Source organism: Carassius carassius, chromosome 14 (assembly GCF_963082965.1).
Source record: "Carassius carassius chromosome 14, fCarCar2.1, whole genome shotgun sequence".
Taxonomy (NCBI): domain Eukaryota; kingdom Metazoa; phylum Chordata; class Actinopteri; order Cypriniformes; family Cyprinidae; genus Carassius; species Carassius carassius.
In genome coordinates this window covers 24,806,723-24,833,931 of record NC_081768.1, presented here as the reverse complement: position 1 = coordinate 24,833,931, position 27,209 = coordinate 24,806,723, and the positions used below count along the sequence as shown (strand labels likewise).

The window sequence follows — 27,209 nt, the reverse complement described above, 5'->3', positions numbered from 1 at the left end:
GTCTGTAAGTAACCTTACTGTAATGTTAACCTTTTTTTTTTTTCAGTCTTAAAAATGTTAGCACCTGGTGACCAAAGTTACATGATTACTGTTAGCTAGAAAGCATTTTTCTGTTATGGTGCCTTTGAGGAAAAAAGGTTAAAGACCCAAATAAAATACCAGAAACAAAAATTTTCATTTCATATAAAAATAAATCCCTAAAATTTGGGGGAGGAAATCGATTCCGACTCTCCATGGTTCAAGTTTTCCAGCAAAAGTAATGCTTGGTGAGAGCTTTTTTTTTTTTCGGAGGCAGAGTAAGTACATTTTGGATGAAATATTACAAAGACAAGCATCTCTTTTATCTTTAGAAAATTTTTCCAAAACCAGGTACGGGTATTATTGATTTCATGTTGTCTCTCGCTGACCTAATGTTCCCTCAGCAGTTCATGCCTCACTTGTGGCATCTTTAATAAAATAACACAACTAATTGGTTCTTTATTTCTGTGTAATCCTCTGGATATGACCACCTGCTTCTTAGCGACCAACTCTCAGATTAATGAGTACCGTCTTTATCTTTTGAGAGGTCAGAAGGGGTCTTTTACTTCAACAAGAGCAGCTGCATGATTTCTGTGGCTAAATGATGTCTGTGTTCAGCCTCTTCTTCTCAAGCTCAGCTGGAGCCGGAGCCTGGAGGAAGCTGATTTTGCATTCCTGTTGTGCAGGCACAGAGTTTGTTCGGCATCGGTGGAATGGGCGATGATGAGCGGGAGCTAGTCTGCACTGACAGCGAGCCGATCGGTCCTGGCAATGTCCGCGCAGCACCAGACCAGCTGTTAGTGCCACCATGGCCAAAGTCATGCCCCCCAAAACCAGCAAGATGATGAGCTGCAGCTCTGACAGCCCTTCTGCCCCATGCTGAGTCACCACTGAGATTTTGAACGACCGTCTTTCATCCCCATTAGGAGTGGTCCCATGGGACCGATTGACTGGGGCAGGTTTGCTCAGCATAACTATGTCTCCTTCGCCCCTGAATGGAGACACTGCTTGAGGTCCTGACTCCCACACGGGAATCTCGCAAGTTCTTCCAGTGAACCCTGGAGAGCAGAAGCACTGGAAGGTGGAGACTCTGTCTATACAGCGTCCTCCGTTGAGGCAGGGCTGGCTGGCGCAGTCGTCCAGGTTTATGGTGCAGAAACGGCCGGTGAAACCCGCAGGGCACAGACAAGAAAAACGGTTCACGCCATCCAAACAGGTGGCGCCATTGGCACAGGGGCGCATCAGGCAGTCATCCATGTTGGTCTCACAGCGGGGCCCCGTGAAGCCAGCCAGGCATCGACAAGACAGTTTTGGAGCATAACCACCCAGATCCTCACAGAGACCACCATTCTTGCAGGGGGACCTGCAGCAGTAAACGTAAGAATTGAAAATACACTGTATTGCCAAACAGATTGGAACATCCCATTCTAATTAACAGGTTTGGCTACTTTAGTAATTTCCATGAGTACAAACCTTAATGTTTAAAGATATAATACAATCACATAGCAATTGTCTGGACAGGACCCTTTGCTATTCTAACATGACGGTACCTCTGTGTATAAGGCAAGGTTAAATTTTTTTTGATTCAGTCAGTGTGGAAGAACTTGACTAGACTTCAGAAAGCCAAGTCCTTATCCCAGCTGAACTCCTCTGGTGTGACTTTAAATGAAGATCTTGAGCAAAAACCCATCACCAAACACCAATGAATTGTATTGGGACACCCCCTCTTTAGAACGGAAAAATTTCATGAATTGATGGATGTATATCTTGAATGCAACATAAAGGCCAAAGTATACTTAGGTTTTTATGTGTACACGGGTGTGCATGCAGTGAGTATGACACAAATTTCATCATCAGCATAGTATACACTTACTGTATGCATGTAAGTCAATTTTTTTTAATTATTCATACTTTGTATGCTTAGCATGCACATGCACCTTGATTGTTTTTATTCCACTAATTGGCTGAAGACCAAATATTGCTACAAGTGTGATTGCATCATATAATAATTGTTGTTAATAGTGTTCATTGTCTGGTTGACTAAGTCTTGTATTAATTTTTCTGAAAATGTCTGTCATATGCATATAAACTGACAGTCACCACTGACAAGCTACTACTTGAAATGATTTGTATCTTAAAAAGTGATATACAAATAAACTTGAATTGAATTGAAGAGATGGAACATCAAACTTTTGGAGGCTGTGACGACAAAATACTTTTTTTTTTGTGACTAGATTAACACTTGCCCGCAACTAAAAAGGTACCAAAACTAGTATAGAGATGAAACTTTGTAGTGTTTATATTGCAACCGCCTGAGTTTGGTCACGTTATCAAAAGGAGTATACTTTCAAATGCTATGCATTCAGATATGCATGTACAGTCGTGGCCAAAAGTTTTGAGAATTACATAAATATTAGTTTTCAAAAAGTTTGCTGTTAAACTGCTTTTAGATCTTTGTTTCAGTTGTTTCTGTGATGTACTGAAATATAATTACAAGCACTTCATGCGTTTCAAAGGCTTTTATTGACAATTACATGACATTTATGCAATGAGTCAGTATTTGCAGTGTTGGCCCTTCTTTTCCAGGACCTCTGCAGTTCGACTGGGCATGCTCTCAATCAACTTCTGGGCCAAATCCTGACTGATAGCAACCCATTCTTTCATAATCACTTCTTGGAGTTTGTCAGAATTAGTGGGTTTTTGTTTGTCCACCCGCCTCTCGAGGATTGACCACAAGTTCTCAATGGGATTAAGATCTGGGGAGTTTCCAGGCCATGGACCCAAAATTTCAATTCCACTTAGTTATCACTTTTGCCTTATGGCACGGTGCTCCATCGTGCTGGAAAATGCATTGTTCTTCACCAAACTGTTGTTGGATTGTTGGAAGAAGTTGCTGTTGGAGGGTGTTTTGGTACCATTCTTTATTCATGGCTGTGTTTTTGGGCAGAATTGTGAGCGAGCCCACTCCCTTGGATGAGGAGCAACCCCACACATGAATGGTGTCAGGATGCTTTACTGTTTGCATGACACAGGACTGATGGTAGCGCTCACCTTTTCTTCTCCGGACAAGCCTTCTTCCAGATGCCCCAAACAATCGGAAAGGGGCTTCATCAGAGAATATGACTGTGGCGGGGGGGGGCGTGGTTTAGCGAAGACTGCAGCGGGAGAGAGAATCAGGAGACGAGCGGTAAGTGAGTGGTTTGGGCAAAAACTATCAACACCTGTTTCTTGTTTCAGTAATTGGCGCGGAGAGAGTATAAAACGCCAGGAGAGACAGAAGCAGTCGAGAGAGAGACGGACTGCTGACGTGAACCGAAAACGGGAACCAGAACGAGTAAACCGGAAGTGTTGTGCGAACGTGTCTGTGTTGATGTCAGAGTAAAAGTCACCATTTGGTGTTTGTGAACTTTAAGTTATTTTTGAGTTAATAAATACGTCAGCAGTCCAGCCGACCCCTTTGTCCTCTTCCTTTCCTCCCACGAACTTACTACACTGGTGCCGAAACCCGGGAAAGGAAGAAGGAGTGCCGCCGCTATGCAGAGTCCTTCCTCTACGCCATTTGCGGACGTTATTTCATCCCTCGCGGCCCTACATCAAGAGCAACACCAGGCCCTGCTGGACTTGAGAACGGATCAGGAGCGGCGATTCCACGCCATCCTTCAAGCCCAGCAGGAGGACCGTGAGAGGTTCCGGAGCTGGATCGACCGGGAGGTTCGCGCCGAGGGCACGGGACCGCCCGCGGTTCCCACTCATTTACCCCTCCACATGATGGGACCGCAAGATGACCCAGAAGTATTCCTAGAACTGTTCGAGAAATCCGCGGAAGCGTGCGGCTGGCCCCGCGACCAATGGCCAGTCCGACTCATCCCCCTGCTCTCGGGCGAGTCCCAGGTGGCCGCACAACAGCTACCGGTGGCGAACCTCCTAGTCTTCGACGACCTAAAGAGGGCCATCATTCAGCAGGTCGACCGGACCCCAGAGCAGCACCGCCAGCGCTTCCGTTCCCTGGACCTGGGGGAATCCGGTCGGCCCTTCGCGATGGCCCAGCAGCTCCGGGACTCCTGCCGCAAGTGGCTACTGGCCGAGGAAAGTGACGTGGAGCATATCATCAACCTTGTGGTGCTGAAGCAATTCATCGCTCGGCTTCCAAAGAAGACCGCCGAGTGGGTCCAGTGCCACCATCCCACGTCGCTGGACTCGGCCATCCATCTAGCAGAGGACCACATGGTGGCGTGCCCAGGGGTCGGCGAACCACTAACATCTCCCTCTCTCTCCTCCCCGTCTCTCTCTCGACCTGTCCCCCTCCCTAGGTCCCGTCCACCCGGCCCTCCTCGTGTCCCGCCCCGCCTGTTGGCGTTGCGGGGACCCGGAGCATTTCGTGGACAGGTGTCCAGTGATGGAGGTGGGGACGATGATCCGGGTCCCGGACGTCACACAGGTCACCCCCGGTCAGGTTGGCGAGTACCAAATACCTGTGAGTATCAAGGGGGGTAAATATCCGGCCTTGGTGGATTCAGGATGTAACCAAACCTCAATCCATCAAAGCCTGATTCAACCAGGGGCATTGGATATAAGACGCGTGGTTAAGGTGCGGTGCGTACACGGGGATGTGGTAGAGTATCTGGTTGTCCCAATTGTTATTCAATTCCGGGGACAAAAGCATAGTGTAGAGGTGGCGGTTAGTCCCCACCTCCGGCATCCGATAATTTTGGGAACGAATTGGCCCACATTTACGGTTTTATTGGGGTCGTTATGTGCGGATGCCTCTTGGGGAAATAAGGCACGGAAGGAGACCGCGTGGGTACAGGTGGGAGAAACTGAGCTAGGACCGCTGGGTTCTGCTTCAGAGGAACCGAACGAAATTGGGAGACTGATTCTCTCGGAGCGTGATGACTTTCCTCTGGAGCAGTCTCAGGATGAGACATTAAAACATGCGTTTCAACAGGTCCGCTCCATCGATGGCCAGCCTCTCCAACCTGCCCTCCCGCTCACCTATCCGTATTTTGCCATTTTAAAAGATCGTTGTATCGAGTGACCCAAGACGCTCGGACAAAAGTGAATACAACCCAGTTGTTAATTCCGAAGAGCCGCAGGGAAATGCTTTTCCATGCGGCTCATTCTAATCGTATGGCGGGCCATTTGGGACAGGCAGCAACACTGAATCGCCTCATGACCCGTTTCTTTTGGCCGGGCATTCATGGCAACGTGCGCAGGTGGTGCGCGTCTTGTCCGGAATGTCAGTTGGTGAACCCACCGGCAACCCCAAAAGCGCCTTTGCGCCCTCTTCCCTTAATGCAGGTCCCCTTCGAGAGAATTGGTATGGACCTCATCGGGCCATTAGAGCGATCGGCACGAGGACATCGCTTTGCATTAGTCATAGTTGATTATGCAACACGATATCCTGAAGCAGTGGCCCTCCGCAACATTTCAGCTAAAAGTGTTGCGGATGCCCTGTTTCGTCTTATCTCTTGGGTGGGGGTTCCGAAAGAAATCCTCACCAATCAGGGCACGGCGTTTATGTCACGTACGCTACGCGAACTGTACGGATTATTGGGCATTACATCGATTCGAACTAGCGTCTATCACCCACAAACCGACGGCCTGGTCGAACGGTTTAATCGCACACTTAAATCCATGATCCGTAAGTTCGTTCATGAAGACGCCAAAAATTGGTATAGGTGGCTAGAGCCCTTGTTATTCGCTGTGCGAGAGGTCCCACAAGCCTCCAAGGGGTTTTCCCCCTTTGAGCTTTCTCTATGGACCCCAGCCCCGAGGGGTGCTGGATGTACTCAGAGAAACTTGGGAGGAGGGACCATCTCAGGGCAAAAACGAAATTCAGTATGTGCTGGACTTGAGAACAAAACTCCACACGTTGGGGCGGCTATCAATGGAGAATTTGTTACAAGCCCAGGACCGCCAGAGCCAGCTGTATAACAGGGGAACTAGATTACGCAAATTTGCACCGGGAGAGAAAGTACTTGTATTACTCCCAATGTCAACCTCTAAGTTAATGGCTAAGTGGCAGGGACCGTTTGAGGTCGCACGACAAGTCGGAGATCTCGATTATGAGGTAATACGGTCCGATAGGAACGGGTCCCGTCAGATCTATCACCTCAACCTCCTAAAAAAATGGAATGAGGTGGAATCAGTGATGTTGGCAACGGTGATTGGGGGGGAGGATGATCTCGGACCAGAGGCGAATATCAAACCACAATCCCTCGACCTGGCTCCAGGTGGAGATCACCTCTCGCCGTCCCAACTCACTGATTTAACGAAATTACAGGCAGAGTTTGCCGACGTCTTCTCGTCCCTACCGGGCCGTACTAACCTGATTCAGCACCATATCGAGACCGAGCCGGGCGTGGTAGTTCGCAGCCGGCCGTATCGCTTACCTGAGCACAAGAAAAAAGTAGTTCAGGCTGAATTAGGCGCTATGCTTGACATGGGGGTAATAGAAGAATCCAATAGTAACTGGGCGAGCCCGATAGTTTTAGTAGTCCCGCAGCTGAATCCTCTTTAGGAGACGATCCTGGCGCTTGCTGGACTTTCTTGGATGCCCTGAAGCCTTCTTTACAAGAATTGAACCTCTTTCCTTGAAGTTCTTGATGATCCTATAAATTGTTGATTTAGGTGCAATCTTAGTAGCCACAATATCCTTGCCTTTTTTATGCAACGCAATGATGGCTGCACGCGTTTCTTTGCAGGTCACCATGGTTAACAATGGAAGAACAATGATTTCAAGCATCACCCTCCTTTTAACATGTCAAGTCTGCCATTCTAACCCATTCGGCCTGACATAATGATCTCCAGCCTTGTGCTCGTCAACATTCTCACCTGAGTTAACAAAACGATTACTTAAATGATCTCAGCAGGTCCTTTAATGACAGCAATGAAATGCAGTGGAAAGGTTTTTTTGGGATTAAGTTAATTTTCATGGCAAAGAAGGACTATACAATTCATCTGATCACTCTTCATAACATTCTGGAGTATATGCAAATTGCTATTATAAAAACCTAAGCAGCAACTTTTCCAATTTCCAATATTTATGTAATTCTCAAAACTTTTGGCCACGACTGTACATCAGAACGGAAGTATTTTTGGACTTAAAGGGATACTTGGGCCACAAGGATGCGCAGTTTCTATGTGTATTTTTGCTTTGATTTGAAAGAAAATAGCGCATCCTTGTGGCACTGCTGATACAGAAGTCCATACGCAGCATATGGTGATATGGAGAGACAGAGGAAACTTTTGACAAAGGAATTGTTGAATAAAGTTGTTCTTTTTGTTTTCTTTGCTTACAAAAAGTATTCTCGTCACTTCATAAAGTTATGGTTGAAACTCTGATGGCAGATGGACTATTCTGACAATATTTTTCATACTTTTCTGGACCTTTACAGTGTTATTCACTTGGCAGTCTATGGGACAGTCTCAAGCCTCCCAGTTTTCATCCAAAATACCTTAAATTGTGTTCTGAAGACAAACTAAGCTTTTACAGGATTAAAAAACAAAATTTTAATTTTGGGGTGGAGTATCCTTTTAAGTCCCTGCTGCCAAATACATAATACAAATATAAATTATGAGGAATTTTTAGTAAATGAAAAGCACTGAATCATAGGAGTGGTTACTAAATTAAAAAGACTCACTGAGCTACAAATTATTGTTAATATGCCTATATAAACACCATCTGAAAGAACTGTATTACATGTATTTTAAATGTATAGACTGCTGAATGATGTAAATTCAATTTCTTTTCTATAAATATTTCTTGCTCAAAAGTACATAAAAAATGTTTTTTTAATGAAACTTAATGACTCGGTACTGGAATCACAATGGTTAAAATCGTTATGATTTCCTGTTCTATTGCCATTGGTCGAGTTCACCCTAAGGTAAAGCCATTGGCTGAGCCATGTTGAGCAGGTCAAAACTCTCAACCAAACTGTTCTTACAAAGAGTCTTGAGGTTTACACTTTTGAGGTGAACCAGTCCTGTGAATGGCTTATTTACTTAGTTGTATCTGCATTTAAAACCTTTGACGTGAAAAACACATCCACATTTAAGTGATAAGTCCTACTCTGCTGATCACAAGCAGTTAGTTGTGATGGGTCTGAGGTCTGTGTGGTGCACTCTGGGTGTTCCCCAAGGATCAGTTTTGGGGCCCTTTGCTTTTTAGTATTTACATTTCCCTATTGGCCAACTTTTAAGAACACTTGGTCCTAACTTTTACTTTTATGCCGATGACACTCAGATCTACCTGATTCATAACCTGATGTCAATATGCCTGTGTCTTTTCTTTCTCAATGTTTTACTGAGATTAAAAAATGGATGTTTAAAAAATTCTGTCTAAACGGTGACAAGACTGAAGTGATGCTTATTGGTTTACCTCACCAGTTGTGCAAAGCAGAGTCCGTAACCTTAAGTGTGGATGGATCTGCTTTAATTTTAAACTAAACAAAAAAATCTGGGAGTGATATTTGATGCCAGTTTGACATTTGATCCGCATGTCCGTAGCACAGTCAAAACATATTTTTTTATATGTTTTATATACTAGGACACGTGCAAGGGAGCACATCACACCCATCTTGGAAAAATTGCACTGAGTTCCTGTTAGTTTTCGCATTGATTTTAAAATTCTTATTCTCACTTATAAGGCCTTGAATAATTTGGCTCCTTAATATCGGTGTGAACTTTTAACCCCCTACATATGTTCTACGCTCTTTTGAAGCTGGTCTTTTAACTGTTCAAACAAACTATGGGTGATCGGGCTTTCTCTTTTTTTGGCTCCTAAGGCAGGAATTCCCTTCCCTCTGAGATTTGAAATGCAGAATCCCTTAGTGTTTTTTAAATCTTCCCTTAAAATTTACTTTTTAAGGGTAGCTTTTACGTGATTCCTTTGTTTTTTTTATTATATAACAATACTTTGTATTGTTTGGTTAGTTCTTTACTGCCTGTATTGTGTGTATATTTTAACTTCATATTTTCTATATGCATGTCAAGTGCTTTGAGATGCTTCTTTTAAAGGCATTATATAAAATAAAGTTTATTATTATTACATTTGTGTTCCCAGGCTAAACCATATACTGTAATATTTCAAGTAATAATTTGTCTTCTATAAAACTGTGCAGCAACTGGTCCAGTCCTGCAGCATGGTTTCCCTGGAAACCTCTCGGTCAGTTTGTTTTGGTCTTCATGGGTAGAACAGCGGGGGCCGAGCTGCAGCGTTTCAGTATTAGCAGTCTCTTACAGGGCCAGTAATGAGCCCATTGAATTACATGATTGCACTCTGGAGGCTGCAAATTGACCAGGCTTTTGTGCTGCCTGTGTGTGTCTGGGCTTGTGTGCTAATAGACTAAGGATCACAGCTTAACAAAATGTTTACTTGGAGGTCAAATCATGAACAAAAAATTACTCACTGATCTTACACAAAACAGGTCATTGTAATGCTGTAATCAGAAAGTCCTGCTAAAAATGGCTCGCTCTGTTCTTCTGAAGCATTGTGATGATAGGCCGGTGAGTTTTTGAACACACAAAACATGCATTTACATTAGAAAACAAAAAAGGGGGAAAAAACACTTACTTGGTCTTTTGGCAGGGCCCTGTTTTCAGTTCACAGTCCCGCCCATGAAAGCCTTCAGGACATAAGCAGCTGTAATCCCCAGAGTCATTCAAGACGCAAGTAGCCCCATTCTGACACGGCTGCTCTCTGGAGCACACGTAAATATCTGCGGAAACAAGTCAGCGCTGTTATGTCGATCTATTAAAGCATTTGCTACTTAAGGTCATGAATAATTAATCACCTTTGTTGCAGAATCTGAAACTTAAAACAATAAAACCTGAAAATAAAATGTTTAAGAACCATAAAAAATATGGTTAAATTATATTTACCTATATATTTATATTTAAATATAATTAAATTATGTAAAACAGAAATATGAAAACTAATATAAAACAAAATTACTAAAACTAAATAATACTAAAATAACCAACCCATGCTCAATGTACTGTAAATACGTGACTCTGGCTACATATCTGAAAAATGGGTTAGAAATTTCTCTGCAGTTTCCAGATTAAATGAACACTAGTGGCAATAAAACACCAACAACTTTTATTCCTTTTTCACACAAATGATTACAGGGGAAATTATCAATGAATAAAATAATAATTTGTGATGACTTCAAAACCCTTTTCCCAGCGCGTTGTGTAAACAAATACATTTTAATGTTTGTGTCACATAATCAGCTCCATAAGCATGGTTTTCTGACATAGTAAACTTGCTCGATAGCTCACCTAGTACAGCACATAGGTGCAAGTTCTGTGAAAAATGTATCCCAACACTCCACAAAAGAGCTTAAAGTCTTGTATAAGTTGCTTAAGCAAATGCATTTTTACTGTATCTTACATTTGCTTTTGTTAACCCACATCTAAAATGGAGAAAAGTTTATATAGCTTATGGCCTTTTGTGGACGTGCCAATTGACAAGTGCAGCAAAATGTACCCAGAAAAAACATATTTCAGATTTTGCAGAAATGTTGCGTATTCCCAAAGAGCCTTGGTTGTGACTAGCCTTTTTCATGCCCTTTCATTTATTTCTTGGGTATATGTTTAAATACATGGAAATAATATTGCATTTCTTTAACAGAATAATCAGTGCTGTCAGGTTAATCTACAAAGATTAATCACCTTTATCACAGAAACGTCCCCCCCACCCGTCCATGCATGTGCATTGCCAGGGCTGATAGCAGGTGCCATGGACACATCCGGGCATTCGCACACAGTCTTCACACCGCGGTCCACCCCATCCCGGATCACACCTGCCACACGGAGGCAAGAGTTAGCCCTGCATGCCATGTTCATTGTATTGTTAACCTGTTTACAGTGTTCTTCTGCAATAGTAGTTAGCGGGAACAGGCTTGCACAGGTCAGATATACTTCAACAACATGACGCCTGAGAGCCACATGAGCCCATATTTCACTCTCATGAACCCACTCACCTGCAGTCACCGCTTTCAGCACACTTTCCATGGCCGAGCTCACACGTGCAGTTACTGGCCGAGGGTGTTGGAAATGTTTCTACTGAGGAAAATAAAACTGTGAAGAGAAGAGTACATTTAATAGGTTGTTAGGTATCCTGTTGTTATTCATTTTCTTTCTTTTTTGCTTTGACCATTATACAGTTGAGTTACTTCATAACAGCAATCCTCAATGATAATTCCTCTTCAAATTCAACAAGTCCTTCAGATCACATAACAAGCTCTAGCTTGTGTGTGAGAGTTTGTCACTTGTAGAAGGCATGTGCGATCAGTGTCACTTTTCAACAGCTTATGTAGCATGTCGAGTGTGGTAAACAGCAGCTAGTGCATACTAAGATGCACATGCACGTTGATCTTGCCTGAAGGAAAGCTAATTTATTGTGACAAACTTTCAGTGAGAGACAATCAGGGGAAGACAAACTGTTATTTAATTAGTTATCTTAAAGGGATAGGTCACCCAAAATTGAAACATGTGTCATCATTTACTCACCCTCATGTTGTTTCAACTCTGTATGAGTTTCTTTCGTCTGTTTAACACAAAAGAAGATAATTTGTTGTATAAATGTTTCAGGGAGCCATTGACTTACTATGGGAGTCAATGGGTAAAAGAAACTCTTTGGTTACTAAGATTCTTCAAATGATCGTTTTGTGCTCTGCAGAAGAAAGAAACTCATACAGGTTTGGAAAAACATGAGGGTGAGTAAATGACGGCAAAGTTTAAATTCTTCGGTGAACTGTCGCTTTCATTTGCTATATCAGTACTCCATCTTGGTCAGTCTGATGGTGAAAACGTACGGTGCATTATTGCAGATTAATATGAAGTAATTTTAACAGTAATACAGTAAAACATTCCCCTAATTGCATTCTTTATTGAGAGTAATGAGGACAAATGCTGAAGGGAAAAGGTGTTATGAAAATTGCCAGAATAAAAAAATAAAATAAAATTGTGTGTGTGTACACACACACACACACACACACACACATATATATATATATACACACACACACGTGTGTAATAAAATATTGATATATATTATAAATAAATATTATAAATAAAATATATATAAAAATGACTAAGCATGCAAAATATTATTTATTTTAGAGAGAAACTGTAGCAGGTTTTCATCAAAGTCTGACCGGGAGAGTGGAAAGTTTATGCGTGTTCTTTTTCCATCCATAATAATCTACATGTACTTTTAAAAGAAAAGTTTTATGAAGTGTTACAGGAAATGATTCACCCCGATCTCCATCATCACCATCTCGACTGAGTGATTTAGCATTCTTGGCCGTGCTTATCCAGTATTGGGTTTTGCGCTACAGTGGATGTTAGTGCAGGGTGTGTATATGTGTGTGTTGGGGGACGGCCAGGAAGCGCGTGTGTCTGTGGTGATGGGCACGAGGGGAACGCGTGCGGTGGGACGAGAGGAATGTGCTCATGTCTCCGCCCGTATGAGCTTTGCCCGAACATCACAAGAATTCACCATCGCCCAGGGCCCAACCCCTACATGCCTTCAAACCCGGTGCTCACAGCCAGCCTCTTACATCACACGTCTCGTCTGCGTTTCCACTAAATGGACTAAATTATACTTTATAGCCAGGAAGTTGCGAATAATTATCAATGTGCAGATCACATGTACCCTTACGAGCAGGTTGTTTACCCCCATCTGACATGCTCACTTAATAGTGTGCCTATTTCAGATAAAGGCTGGTATGTGAGACACAATGCATGGGTAAGCTCATATTCATTCAGTGGTGCTGGAATGGGAAGCATTTCCCACGTAATCTGGCCAAGTGTAAGACCTGTATTCCTGGAAACACAGAGCTTTGAACAATGCAAGCCTGGCTTTCCTGCGCTATCAGTGCAACAGCTGAAAAGTACAAACTGATAACAGAGAGCAGCCCAAACAACAACATGAAGCGTAATCTCTTAAACACAGACAGCTGCAGGATTAGTTTAACATTTCAAACCAAGAGAATCTGTTCTCGTAATGATTCTTGCTGTACAGCTCAATAAGACATGAATGGAAAAATATTCTCCCTCTTGCTCAAAGGTAATTTACATACACAGTGGGGTCCAAAAGCTATTATTTATTTATTATTAATTTAACCTGGTGAACTATTTCTAGGTCACTAATCAAATCAAAAAGTAAGTCATGAAAATATTATTTCTGAATGTTTTTTTTATGTTTAAAAATGTTTTAAATTGTTATATGAACGTTATGGGAATGTTACTTTTGAATGTTCTCTCTACACTACACAAAAAGTAGTATCATTTTTAAAAATGTTAGATGAATATCCAACTAAAAAGTTTCCAATAAAAAAAAAAGCGTACCATGAATGGTTATAAATATTTTTGCGCTAATGTCTTGAGAACATTCAGGCCCAGATGACTTTAAATGAACATTCTCAACATTAATAACATAATTAACATTAATGTTTGTTAACTTTGAGTGAACATTTCTAGAACCTCAGCTGAATTTCTGAGAATTATTTGAAATGCTTTGACTCTTATTTCTGGACTACGTAAAAAAAAAAATTGCCATAATATTATATATTACAGATAAATAGTATGAAATGTCTGATATTTAAAATAGGATTTTACCAGCAGTGAAGATTGGATTTGCGTTATTTTGCCTGGCGCACAGAGAAATTACAAGTAAAAAATTTTTGCAAGACACAGAGCTTAATCGTACCTTATGAGGTGTTTACACAACACACACACACAAAAAAAATTGATTCTGTTCATTTATTCTACAATGGCGTTTTGGGGACCGGAAAATACAAATTTTCGAAAACTGGTTTCAAAGTACAAGTGTTTGAAAACAACACTGTTATCATCTCCGTGTAAACTACAAACACATGAATTTGTGAAAATGGTGAAGTCATGCACAGCTGCTTGGTAATAGAAGCACATTCCATTAGCTCCCGCCGCAAAGTATTTGTGCTGAGATGAACAGCAGAGGAAGTTTGGAGCTCTTCAGCAATGAAATCAACAGATTCTGACTCACTTTCTGTGGTCTTCCTCTTTGTGGCTAACTAAAACACATGAATTTAATAGTTAATCACAATACTTTTGTCCATATAGTGTATCTTATGACCAAAAAGAAATGATACTGAATTAACTTTTTAGTGGATCTGTAATTGCCAATACATTTTTCTATGGACTGGGATTTCTCCAACTTGTGAGCGAGGGAGCAAGTGAAGAATGGTAATCATAGAAATGCAACATATGGAATATGTAGAGTAGAACATTTGCATAATTCAATAAACACGCTTACACGCAATATACAAAGCAATTTTCTTATTTTCTTTCCTTGCTGTTGTCCAATTGCTCTCTGCATTTATGGCAGGTTCAAAGCATGCTTTGGATGACAAAGACTGGGAGTTGTTTAAATCCAGGTTGGAGACAGTGAATACTTCATACGTAGTGAACACTATAGAGTTTTAAAGAGAAAATGAGTCCGGGTGTGACGGCAAACAGAAGTCAGATGATCTCAGAGTGCTGATAGACGTGGTGCAAATAACCTCTTCTTGTTCAAACTGGAGGAGTCTGTTCTAGAAAAGCCTCCAGGCTTAATTCTGTAGTGCGTGTAAATATTTTGCGATCACAATGGTTTCGAAATAATATGATACAGCAAGAAATCTGAAAATGGGCCATGAGTCAGTTCAAGTTGTTTTTGTGTGATTCAAATTTGTTAAAAATATGCAAAAAGATTATATATATATATATATATATATATATATATATATATATATATATATATATAGTATAATATAGCCTAACAAAAAACTGACAGTATTTTCAACTAAAAGAAGCCATGCTGCTTATTTAAAATAACTTTTTAGATGCGCAGATCTTTGGGATTTTTACCAATTGACATCAGGTTAAGAATTGTATTTTGCAAATGATATGTATGCATAATTGGAACATATTGGAGTAATTAAGATGAGAGGAATCATAAAGTTTCTTTGTTTTGCTATTCTTGTAATGGTAGATCTATGATCAGCTTAGGCTTACAATGCTTTTGGGAAACGCAGCCCTTTACATGTTCCTAAAAGGTTTCATGAGATTCACTCGGACACCTGCTGATTTGATCTGTCATGTTCTGATTTAATGGGCACTGATTGATGCTGAAGATGGATGTGTGATCTGTCATAGTGAACATTTCAATTGTTAACAGTGGCTGTGTTTCCTGGGGTTCAGTTTATGATGGCAGTGCAACAGGTGTGACTGTCTCCATCCTCCAGTCTTTGTGGTTCACCTCATGGGGTCCTCAACCAGACACCGCAAGTGCGTGGGCTCACTGCATGGGAAAACCAGAGTGATCTAAATTTATTCCTACCATGAAACCCTATATCCCCTCTCTCTCCAGAACCCCCGTGGACAAGCTCAGTGCCATGGGGCCAGTGAAACATGCAGGTGTGGGTTTCCCTTCAGTTTTAACCCTAGACGGGCCACATACACACGCCAAGCTTATGCATGTGTGTCTAAGATCCCACTGGGGAGCAGGTGGAGTGTAATGGAAGGCCGGCTGGACAGCGTCTAAAGGAGCTGAGGAAGAAGTAACTAGATCCATGCGAAGCAAAGGATCATTCAGCCTCAGTATCCACTTAGCCGTTTGCACTGCTAGAAAAACATTTTGCCAGGACAGACAAGCGAGGACGGATTATGATCCTGTGAGGCTCCAGAGCACTAGTGTTGGCTGCAGCATAGGCTCATTGGAAAAACATAAAATATATATTTACTGTACATACAATTCAGTATGTACCCAATTAAAATAAACAGTAGCGGCAGTAAAACACCAACTTTTATTGCTTTTCACACACGTTTTGTTTACAGGGTAAATTACCAATTAATTTTATGATCTCAAAACAGTATGACTATATCATGCTCATGTCCTTCCAAGCACAAAATAAAATATTTTGTATATTATATATATAGACCAAAAGTTTGGACACACCTTCTCATTCAAAGAGTTTTCTTTATTTTCATGACTATGAAAATTGTAGAGTCACACTGAAGGCATCAAGGGTTATTTGACCAAGAAGGAGAGTAATGGGGTGCTGCCCCAGATGACCTGGCTTCCACAGTCATCGGACCTGAACCCAATCGAGATGGTTTAGGGGTGAGCTGGACCGCAGACAGAAGGCAAAAGGGCCAACAAGTGCTAAGCATCTCTCTGGGAACTCCTTCAACACTGTTGGAAGACCATTTCAGGTGACTACCTCTTGAAGCTCATCAAGAGAATGCCAAGAGTGTGCAAAGCAGTAATCAAAGCAAAAGATGGCTACTTTGAAGAACCTAGAATATGACATATTTTCAGTTGTTTCACACTTTTTTGTTATGTATATAATTCCATATATAATTCCACCTGCAGGAGGGAGCGCAAGGGGACGGTGCATAGTGGATCGGGCGATAGTCGAGACCCCCGACGACCCGATCTCTGGACACGGAATCTGGCTTTAGGGACGTGGAATGTCACCTCGTTGGCGGGGAAGGAGCCTGAGCTTGTGCGGGAGGTCGAGAGGTACCGAATAGAGATAGTCGGGCTCACCTCCACGCACAGCTTGGGCTCTGGAACCACACTTCTTGAGAGAGGCTGGACTCTCTACCACTCTGGAGTTGCCCATGGTGAGAGGCGGAGGGCTGGAGTGGGTTTGCTTATAGCCCCCCAGCTCAGCCGCCATGTGTTGGAGTTCACCCCGGTGAACGAGAGGGTTGCTTCCCTGCGCCTTCGAGTCGGGGATAGGTCTCTCACTGTCATTTGTGCCTACGGGCCGAACGGCAGTGCGGACTACCCGGCCCTCTTGGAGTCTCTGGGAGAACAGTGTTCTGTTATTGGATTTCTGTGCTAACCACGGTTTGTCCATAACGAACACCATGTTCAAGCATAAGGGTGTCCATCAGTGCACGTGGCACCAGGACACCCTAGGCCGGAGGTCGATGATCGACTTTGTAGCCGTGTCATCAGACCTTAGGCCATATGTCTTGGACACCCGGGTGAAGAGAGGGGCGGAGCTGTCAACTGATCACCACCTGGTGGTGAGTTGGATCCGATGGCGGGGGAGGAAGCTGGACAGACTCGGCAGACCCAAACGTACTGTGAAGGTCTGTTGGGAACGTTTGGCCGAGCCCCCTGTCAGAGAGATCTTCAATTCCCACATCCGGCAGAGCTTCGACCAGATCCCTAGGGAGTCTGGAGATATTGAGTCCGAGTGGACCATGTTCTCCACCTCCATTGTCGCTGCGGCTGCTCGGAGCTGTGGCCGTAAGGTCTCCGATGCCTGTCGAGGCGGCAATCCCCGAACCCGGTGGTGGACACCGGAAGTAAGGGATGCCATCAAGCTGAAGAAGGAGTCCTATCGTGCCTGGATGGCTTTTGGGACTCCGGAGGCAGCTGACAGGTACCGGCAGGCCAAGCGGACTGCAGCCCGGGTAGTCGTGGAGGCAAAAAATCGGGCCAGGGAGGAGTTCGGTGAGGCCATGGAGAAAGACTATCAGTTGGCCTCGAAGAGATTCTGGCAAACCGTTCGACACCTCAGGAGGGGAAAGCAGGGCCCTACCAACACTGTTTACAGTGGAGATAGGCACCTGTTGACCTCAGCTGGGGATATCGTCGGGCGGTGGAAGGAATACTTCGAGGATCTCCTCAATCCCACCGACTTGTCTTCCGTTGAGGAAGCAGTGGCTGGGGACTCGGAGGAGGACTCGTCCATCACCCAGGCTGAAGTCACCAAGGTAGTTAAAAAGCTCCTGGATGTTGTGGGGCTGTCTTGGCTGACACGCCTCTGCAACATCGCATGGCGGTTGGAGACAGACTGGCAGACCGGGGTGGTGGTTCCTCTTTTCAAGAAGGGGGACCGGAGAGTGTGTTCCAACTATAGGGGGATCACACTTCTCAGCCTCCCCGGGAAAGTCTATGCCAGGGTACTGGAGAGGAGAATTCAGCCGATAGTGGAACCTCGGATTCAGGAACAGTGTGGTTTCGGTGGAACACTGGACCAGCTCTATACCCTTTCCAGGGTGCTGGAGGGTTCATGGGAGTTTGCCCAACCAGTCCACATGTGTTTTGTGGATTTGGAGAAGGCATTCAAACGTGTTCCTCGCGGCATCCTGTGGAGGGTGCTCTGGGAGTATGGGGTCGGCGGCCCCCTGCTAAGGGCTGTTCGGTCCCTGTACGACCGGAGCAGAGCTTGGTTCGCATTGCCGCCAATAAGTCAGACCTGTTCCCGGTGCATGTTGGACTCCGGCAGGGCTGCCCTTTGTCACCGGCCCTTTCTAGGCGCAGCCAAGGGCAGGAGAGTGTCCGGTTTGGGGACCATTCAATTTCGTCGCTGCTTTTTGCGGATGATGTTGTCGTATTGGCCTCCTCAGTCCAGGACCTTCAGCGTGCACTGGGACGGTTTGCAGCCGAGTGTGAAGCAGCTGGGATGAGAATCAGCACCTCCAACTCCGAGGCCCTGGTTCTCAGTCGGAAAAGGGTGGATTGCCCACTTCAGGTTGGTGGAGGAGTTAGGTATCTTGGGGTCTTGTTCACGAGTGAGGGAAGGATGGAACGGAAGATTGACAGACGGATTGGTGCAGCTTCTGCAGTAATGTGGTCGCTGTACCGGTCTGTCGTGGTGAAGAGGGAGCTGAGCTGTAAGGCAAAGCTCTTGATTTACCGGTCAATCTATGTTCCTACTCTCACCTATTGTCATGAGCTGTGGGTCATGAAGGAAAGGACAAGATCCCGGATACAGTCGGCCGAAATGAGCTTTCTCCGTAGGGTGGCTGGGCGCTCCCTTAGAGATAGGGTGAGAAGCTCGGTCACTCGGGAGGAGCTCAGAGTAGAGCAGTTGCTCCTCCACATCGAGAGGAGCAAGCTGAGGTGGCTCGGGCATCTATTTCGGATGCCTCCTGGACGCCTTCCCAGGGAGGTGTTCCAGGCATGTCCCACCGGGAGGAGGCCCCGGGGAAGACCTAGGACACGCTGGAGGGACTATGTCTCCCGGCTGGCCTAGGAACGACTCGGGGTTCCCCCGGAAGAGCTGGAGGAAGTGGCTAGGGAGAGGGAAGTCTGGGCGTCTCTGCTTAGACTGTTGCCCCCGCGACTCGGCCCCGGAAGCGGAAGATGATGGATGGATAGATGGATGGATGGATGGATAATTCCACATGTGTTAATTCATAGTTTTGATGCCTTCAGTGTGAATCTACAATTTTCATAGTCATGAAAATAAAGAAAACTCTTTGAATTAGCAGGTGTGTCCAAACTTTTGGACTGTACTGTATATATATATATTATATATATATATATATATATATATATATATATATATATATATATATATATATATATAAGTTTGCATTAATATTTTTTATTAGCTTTTCTTTTTATATTTTCTTTTTAGTTTAATTTCTAGTAAGAATTAGTATTTTTTATTAGTTTAATTTACCTTAAAGGTTTATTTTTTTATTTCATTTTTAGCTTTTATTGATTTTCAGCAAGTTATTTTAGTTCGTTAACTTATCTTGACTAAGTTGCCAAACCAACACTTATAACTGTAATATTTAATAAAAAAAATTTCCTGACTTATTTTTATAAAATGTATAGAACTATTCAATGTACCATGACTAATATAAAACATCAAAGCAGCTTTAAAATGTTCAGCAGCCACTGATAGTGTTGAGGAACAGCCAGCAGCTGATATGATTTCTGATTTCTTATTTCATGTTGTGGCAATAGCCACTGGCACAGACTCGAGCGCTGTCCGCCTGTCTGTATCAGTTTTGCATTGCAGTGGCTTGTTTCCAGGTTTGAGCCTCTCAGCTGGAAGCCCCTTCCAGGAGATACTGGCCCCACTGACCTGCACTATAATCCATCTCTACAGACATGCACTGATCAGGTTCTCCCCCCATCTTCAACTGCAGGTCAACAGGCACAACTGACATTTCTTCTGGCTTGCTTGGACTCACAGAGTATGGACTTTGGGCATTGACCTTTGCCCCCAGCACGCGTGTAAGACACAAACTCTTGCACCCAACAACTGAGACGCAGATTTGTCACATTCTCTAAGCAGACAGGAATTTCACAGCTGAATACTCAAAGAGATGGATCAGCCACAACGGAACCATCAAAGGCCTCTGACGCTGACTTTTATGTAATCTGCTCGCCAGGATCCTGTTGCAGCACAGTTGGCAGAAACTGTTTGAGGAAATTAACAGCCTGTGTGGCCAATTCTCATAATGAACCTCCTCCAACAATATATTTTGTTAATACTCTATGTGCTTTGCTTTTCCTTGTCATACATCTAGTTTCACTGCTATCAATGCTAAACAGATATTTTATGGCATTATATCGATATAACTACTGTAGACTATTGCCATTATTTTATAATTATTTTACAGTAATATTTCATTGATAGTTCAATCAAAGTCCAGTTCCACTTTATTTTATAGTCCTGTTCTGCATGCACATACTATGAACATATTATTGTGATTACAAAAACTTGGTAATACCCCTGAACCTACCCCTAACCTTAACCTTAACCCATTTAGTTACCTTTTATTACCCATTCCTTTTTAGGTAAATATTAAGAAATTCTAAACATTCGCATCATGATTGTATTGTGAAAGCTCTATAAGAATCAATTCGAGAAAAATGAATTTTTTAAATGGCTGATGTCAATATCATTATGTAGTTAGCATAATATAGTTAAATGACTGCGAATGAGTTGTAAGGAATATTGTGGAAATTAAAATTTTAAAAAGTCATATTTCACATTTTACTCAAAAGATTTTAAACAGAAATATAAAAATGGTATAAGTGATATTTCTGATATCAGTGCCCCTGAATAATGTATGCGTTTGGGATGTGTAGAACAGTTATTCAGAATTAATGAAATATTTAACCTGTTCGTTTTATATTGGGAACTTAACAAAGTTATTATATGTATATTGAATTAATGTAAAAATGCAACCACTTCTCAAGAATATACAGTAAAAATAGAAATAGAAATGAACAGCGTATGAAATCTATTTACCTTGGGCTTCACAGTTGTGTTGAAGTAGCATAGAGCAGCCACAGAGCAGCAAAACTACTGAGAGTTTCATGATGCAGGGCAATCTGAAACAATGAGACATTTGTGAAATTATCATTCATTTCATCACTTCACATCAACTTTTGAACAGTTTGCTATTGGCTGGCATATATTATGAATATACTGACTAAGTATAAAGCAGGAAATGCACTAAAAACAAGGCATGCTTGCATAGCCTCCAACATGAGTCACAAAACCTCAAGATGAAGATCTCGGAGCACTTTCACTCTTCAAAACATCTAACAGAGTAACACCTGACCATCGAGCAGCCAACACACACACTTAAATAATTCAACTTAATACTTAATAATTAAAAGTACTATGTGAATCTTTCATGATGGACATTTACAAAACCGCATCACCGAGTGCTGACAGAATAAGTGTTACGTTGTGTCTGTTTGTTTCTCCTGTGCCTAACCTGGTCTCTGTTCCACACCTGCTTAAGCAATACTGTTTAATATTCCCATATTATGCTCATTTATAAGACCATAACTTTATTTTTGGGTTCTGAGAATACATTTACATTATTTAAAGTAAAAGAAACAACACCAACAAAACACCACATGCTGTACATTGCAGCAGCACCTCTTTTCACCCTCTGCTTGTAACACACAGGTTTAGTTCTTGTCTCTTTAATAAAGATAAAACAGTATGAAAACGTTTTATGATTATAGTGAAAAGATCAATATTAACAAATTGTTAAAACCCAACAAACAACAATTAAAATGAGCACATATTGTTCGCATAAACAATTATTATTATTAAAAATAATAACATTTAAATGATGGCCATATTTTAAACTTATTTAAAATGATAATGTTTAGGAAATGGATAAATCAAAATGACAGATTATAGGCATTTATCTGCTTTGTAAACAAGTGGAAGCTATCTTATTATATAAAGTGTTGAGGATTCAAGAAAGCATAAGCTTGCTTTCCATCTACTGGTTAAGATTTACATCAAACATTCGGTTTGAACAGAAATGGCAGGCAGCCTGAATGAGACTGTAAACCCACTGTCTGACAGCAGGTGGCGCTTATGGAACAGCAGAAACAGAATCATTTCCCCAGTAACCTTCTGTAAACACTGCATCAGCAGGCGATACACGAAGAGAAGATGAGAAGCAAATGCCAAGGAGAAGCCAGTCGGTGCAGACATATGCAATCATCTTATTCATTAATTCATATATTATTACATATTTTCTCTCTGCACTGTGCTTTTTTTGTCATGTTTTCACCCAATACATTACTGTGGGGACTTTTATATTTGTTTTATCGTCAAACGGGTAACCGTTTCATAGCTACTCTGATTGGTCAAATGGCCTAGTCTGTTGTGATTGGTCAACCACTCTTACCATAAGCGGATCTTGAAATGAATTTCTATGTATTATTACAGCTGTGTTTTTAAAGCGATGTATGCAATGTTTATTATTATGTGTTAGTGATTATTTGTATTGTTTGTGTGTTGTGTCTTTTGTCTAAACACAATTTTCTACCCCACTGAGGATAGACGATAAAACTTTGAATTGAATTTTGAAATTTGAAATAACGACGGTTGTTGTGGTGTTTTCTTCTAGAGAGATAAACTTCTTTTGCCATGGATTTCACAGTTGTTTTTAGATCATTTACATGCACAAACAGTAGTATTTTACACTAAAAGAAAGATTTAAAAAATCACAGCAAGCAAGGGATTATTGAGATATTTTCTAATGTATGATTTGCAAAGATCTCCGTGACGTCAATCTCTCAAACTCATAGATGACGAAATAGCAAGATGATTTTGGATTCTTCTCTGTTTTCTCCATCTGTTGAAGAATTTGTTATTTCCAATTTGTAGATTAATGGAGGGCTCTTGCAACCACTAATGGGGATGAATTTGGGGAAAAGCTTTAAAAGGGAAAGCGGAGAAGAGGTCCATGGAGGAGGCTCTCTAGCATGTCACACATTAGGAAGCCTTCATCTACGGTCCTTGATGCTGGGGATGCCATGTCAATTATCACTTATGCTTTCTGGCCGGTCTCATGTGCAGACACCTGCCAGTGAAAGCAAGCGCGTAGGCTATATTTGAACATTACTTTATTTCCTGAGCAGCTCACTCTGTGATTGTCGAAGGTGCTATTTCCAGCCGTGTTTAATTAATATGTGTCACATCAGATGTGAAAAGTACAGACAGGGGCCTTTTATGCCATTTGACACATTGGCAATTATCCAGGGAAATTGTCATCATTTCTTCTATGGTCCATCTTTCACAAATCATCAAAATTCAATGAATCATCCACAGCGATTCATTATAACAGATATAGATTTAACATTCCTGAAGGCCCTTTCACACTACACATGAAGCTAAAAAGCAAGACGATTCAGATAGGAATTATTAGCTTCTCATAAAAAGAACCTTTTGGAGAAGCATGTTCAGTATTCAAATCTCAGCAATAGAAATAAAAATGAAACGTTGATGTTTAAAAGGGTCATGACATAAGAAATTAAAATTGTATTGATATTTTAGGAATATAAAAGGTCTTTGTACCATTAAAAACATCCTGCATGTTTCATAGCTTAAAATGTCCTCCTCATTATAAACAAAGCATTTATTTAATCAAGCTCCAAAAGCAGCTCGTTCAGATCTGAGGTGCGAGATAACATCACCCGGGCACAGACATGCCTCCAAACTGTCTCTAGAGCAAGACATCAACCAGTAGTCATCTTCTCACAGCGTCTTGTTTTCTTCACAGCATCTTTATCATTTGGTTTCTGCGTAGACCTGCACGTTGCATTTTTTCTTTTTTTGATGAAAATTTCGCTTTTTTTTTTTGGGTGAGCTGCTATTAACTATAAACACATATCTACTGAAATAGCATCTACTCAATACACAAAGGTGTCTGACAACAACTGAGGTGTGACAGCCGTGTTCCTCTAATAAGAATTTGTCACTTTCTAATTTATGTTAAGCAATAAGCCACATAAAGCTGTGCATCACAGTGACATAAAATGGTACCAACAAAAATGTGGCAAAAAAATACAATTCTGTCATTATTTATTCACCTTCATGACTTTTTCACTTTCCATGGAAGGATTTTTGGCTGACTTGTGAGGAACTGGCTAGATTCGAGATGATTGATTAATGGAATGCTTTTACAATGACTTTGGGGAAAGCTTTGTACGGAAAAGTTGAGAATTGTATGTTACAATAGTCACAATGGTTCAACATCACTGACCCCCCCCCCCCCCCTCCCCAAAAAAACAATATTGTTTTAGTGTGTGTTGTAACTGAACAACAGAGAGCAGTGCAAATGGGATGCTGTTGGGAATATTTGGAGAATAACTCTTAAGAGCTGCAGTGTAGCACATGATCTGATGTTTTATGGTCTCATTCTGGACAATGCCATGGTAAATAGTTGTTTAATGAATAGAAGCTGCATAAGGATTCTTCAGAATTTCTCCTTAACTGTTTCATTAGTGTTCCTGGAGCTCAGTTGGTAGAGCATTGCACTATCAAGCGCAAGGTTGGGGGTTCGATTACCCGGGAAAAACATGATAGATAAAAATTGATAGCCTGAATGCACTGTAAGTCGCGTCTGCTAAATGCATAAATTTAATTTAATTTAATTTAATTTAATTTAATTTAATTTAATTTAATTTAATTTAATTTAATTTAATTTAATTTAATTTAATTGACTTAATAACACAGTTACCTATTTTACATAGAATGTGCACTCACATGTGTATAGGTTTAACAGCATTTTATATCGTGGCTAATCAAAACTATCAATTACCAGTCTAGGAAAACATACATTTTTACATCTCAAATGCTGCAATTAAAAAGCACATTTGTGACCCTGGAACACAAAACCAGTCTTAAGTTGCAAGGAGATATTTGTAGCTACAGCCAAACATCCATTGTATGGGTCACAATTATAGATTTTTATTTTTTGCCAAAAATCATTAGGATATTAAGTAAAGATATTTTGTAAATTTCCTACCGTAAATATATAAAAACTTCATTTTTGATTAGTAATATGCATTGCTAAGAACCTCATTTGGACAACTTTAAAGGCAATTTTGTCATTATTTATATTTTTTGCACCCTCAGATTCCAGATTTTCAAATAGTTGTAGCTTATATGGTCCTATCCTAACAAACCAATGGAAAGCTTATATATTCAGCTTTCGGGTGATGTATAAATCTCAATTTCAAAAAATTGACACTTAAGGTTTTGTGGTCCAGGGTCACATTTTAGAAAGGTGTAATCTACATCCTTCCAGATTTTGTGACTATACTATATGAAACACTTCTTTGAAAAGTCTTTAAGCAATAAAGAATTAGTGACAGACTTCTGAACTTGGATGTACACTGAAGGACAAAATACACCTCTATTCAAAATACATGCAAAAATCTCATAGTAACCTACAAAAATCTTGGCATATGAACTTAAAAACTCATTATTTTACAAAGAAGCTTCCATGGAAACTCAACTGGCACATGGTTCCTTTTAACCAGCATCTACCACAGAATAACAGTGAATCTGTATTCCTACGCCCTTTCCATCTCAAATGATGTGTGAACACAAACACTTTCCTGCTACTGAGTGAATAGACATACTTATAATTCACAAGTTTAAGTGCTTGAAATTTACCAGTGCATATTTCTGCCTTGTACAGAAATTGCAACACAAGGATGATCATTTTGAAAAAGTTACAGAGTTCAAAAGCTACTGCACAACCCAGCTCTTTCAAGTGGCAGTATTTGAAATGCCACATAACAATTTAACTCTATTAAACAGATAAACACACTTACTGAAAAATAGATGTGACACACCTGAGCTGTTGGTGGTCCCTCCAGCAGAGTGTTGCAAACCTCAGGTGCTGATGTAACGGGACTCACATATCACACATACAGCATTAGGAAGTATCGTAAAAGAAAATAAAGCACGACTTCAATATTCAGTCTCGTGTGTATGCACACCCTCAAGATCAGCCCGCTAATGAGACACGTTTTGTTGATAGAAATGCTTGTTTGTAGAAGCAGACAAGGTTCCACCTCCCCACTCAACAAGCCAACCTGCCCAAGGACTGGCTCTTAAAGAGACAGGCTTCGCTCAATACCACCATCTCACACCGCTCAAAGAACAATCCATCATGGTAGAGTGAGTACAAGATACAGTACAGACATCACATGTTTGTTTGTTTTTCTCAAACCCTCAGCCACTTTTTTGGTATTTCACCAACGCATGACAAGTCTTGTTGTTTCAGACCGTTTTCACAGATAGACACATCTGATTGAGAGTGCATAGTTTACATGTTGCCGTCTTGTTATCAGAGAAGCGTCGTCTGACAGAAACCCTTGCGAATGCTTTACCAGTAATGGAAGGCTTTTTGCTGTTGCTGTAGCGACAGACAAGGCTCCTGATGTTGGGGGCTGATGTGCCCACACGTTCCTCTGTAGGCGATAGTGTGGAGAGGATCAGTTTTCAGCAGATTATCTCAACAATATCAGGCTTGTGGAGCATTTGAAAACAGGCATCTACATGTCCACACCACGGTGATGGGAGACCGCACTCGCACATATACAGTATGCACACACTTGCTCGCTGCCGTACAAATATTTTACTATAAATGAGGGCGTATGTAAAGACAGACATGTAGCAACCACTGGTGTTTTCTCTTTAGAAAGCTGAATTACTACTACTATCGAAAGGAAAAGGGGTAGACACTTTTATTGGGCTCCTGAGGGCTTATGCTGATAGTCTGTGAGGAACAGATGAATAGGAAGGCACTCAAAGCTGATTTGTTTTGGTTGCTCGCCTCATGTTTACAACCCGAATTCCGGAAAAGTTGGGACGTTTTTTAAATTTTTATAAAATGAAAACTAACGGAATTTCAAATCACATGAGCCAGTATTTTATTCACAATAGAACATAGATAACGTAGCAAATGTTTAAACTGAGAAATTTTACACTTTTATCCACTTAATTAGCTCATTTAAAATTTAATGCCTGCTACAGGTCTCAAAAAAGTTGGCACGGGGGCAACAAATGGCTAAAAAAGCAAGCAGTTTTGAAAAGATTCAGCTGGGAGAACATCTAGTG

The 27,209-nt window shown here is 41.5% G+C and overlaps 1 protein-coding gene across 8 annotated transcripts in view; it reads right to left on the bottom strand.

The window, feature by feature from the left end:
• The window catches only part of LOC132157400 (protein delta homolog 2-like), a 34,652-nt gene continuing 7,443 nt past the window's right edge, over positions 1 to 27,209 (bottom strand). Inside the window, exons 1-6 of one of the 8 annotated variants that reach the window (XM_059566745.1) lie at positions 26,346 to 26,433; positions 21,069 to 21,151; positions 11,007 to 11,103; positions 10,696 to 10,826; positions 9,593 to 9,737; positions 1 to 1,381 (exon numbers count right to left, since the gene is read on the bottom strand). In XM_059566745.1, coding sequence (XP_059422728.1) covers positions 616 to 1,381; positions 9,593 to 9,737; positions 10,696 to 10,826; positions 11,007 to 11,103; positions 21,069 to 21,138 — 1,209 coding nt within the window. In that variant the 5' untranslated portion in view covers positions 21,139 to 21,151; positions 26,346 to 26,433 and the 3' untranslated portion in view covers positions 1 to 615. Of the gene's footprint in view, positions 1,382 to 9,592; positions 9,738 to 10,695; positions 10,827 to 11,006; positions 11,104 to 21,068; positions 21,152 to 25,918; positions 26,174 to 26,345; positions 26,434 to 27,209 lie in introns of those variants that run through there. The other 7 variants (XM_059566746.1, XM_059566748.1, XM_059566749.1 and 4 more) reach the window with 7 other exon arrangements.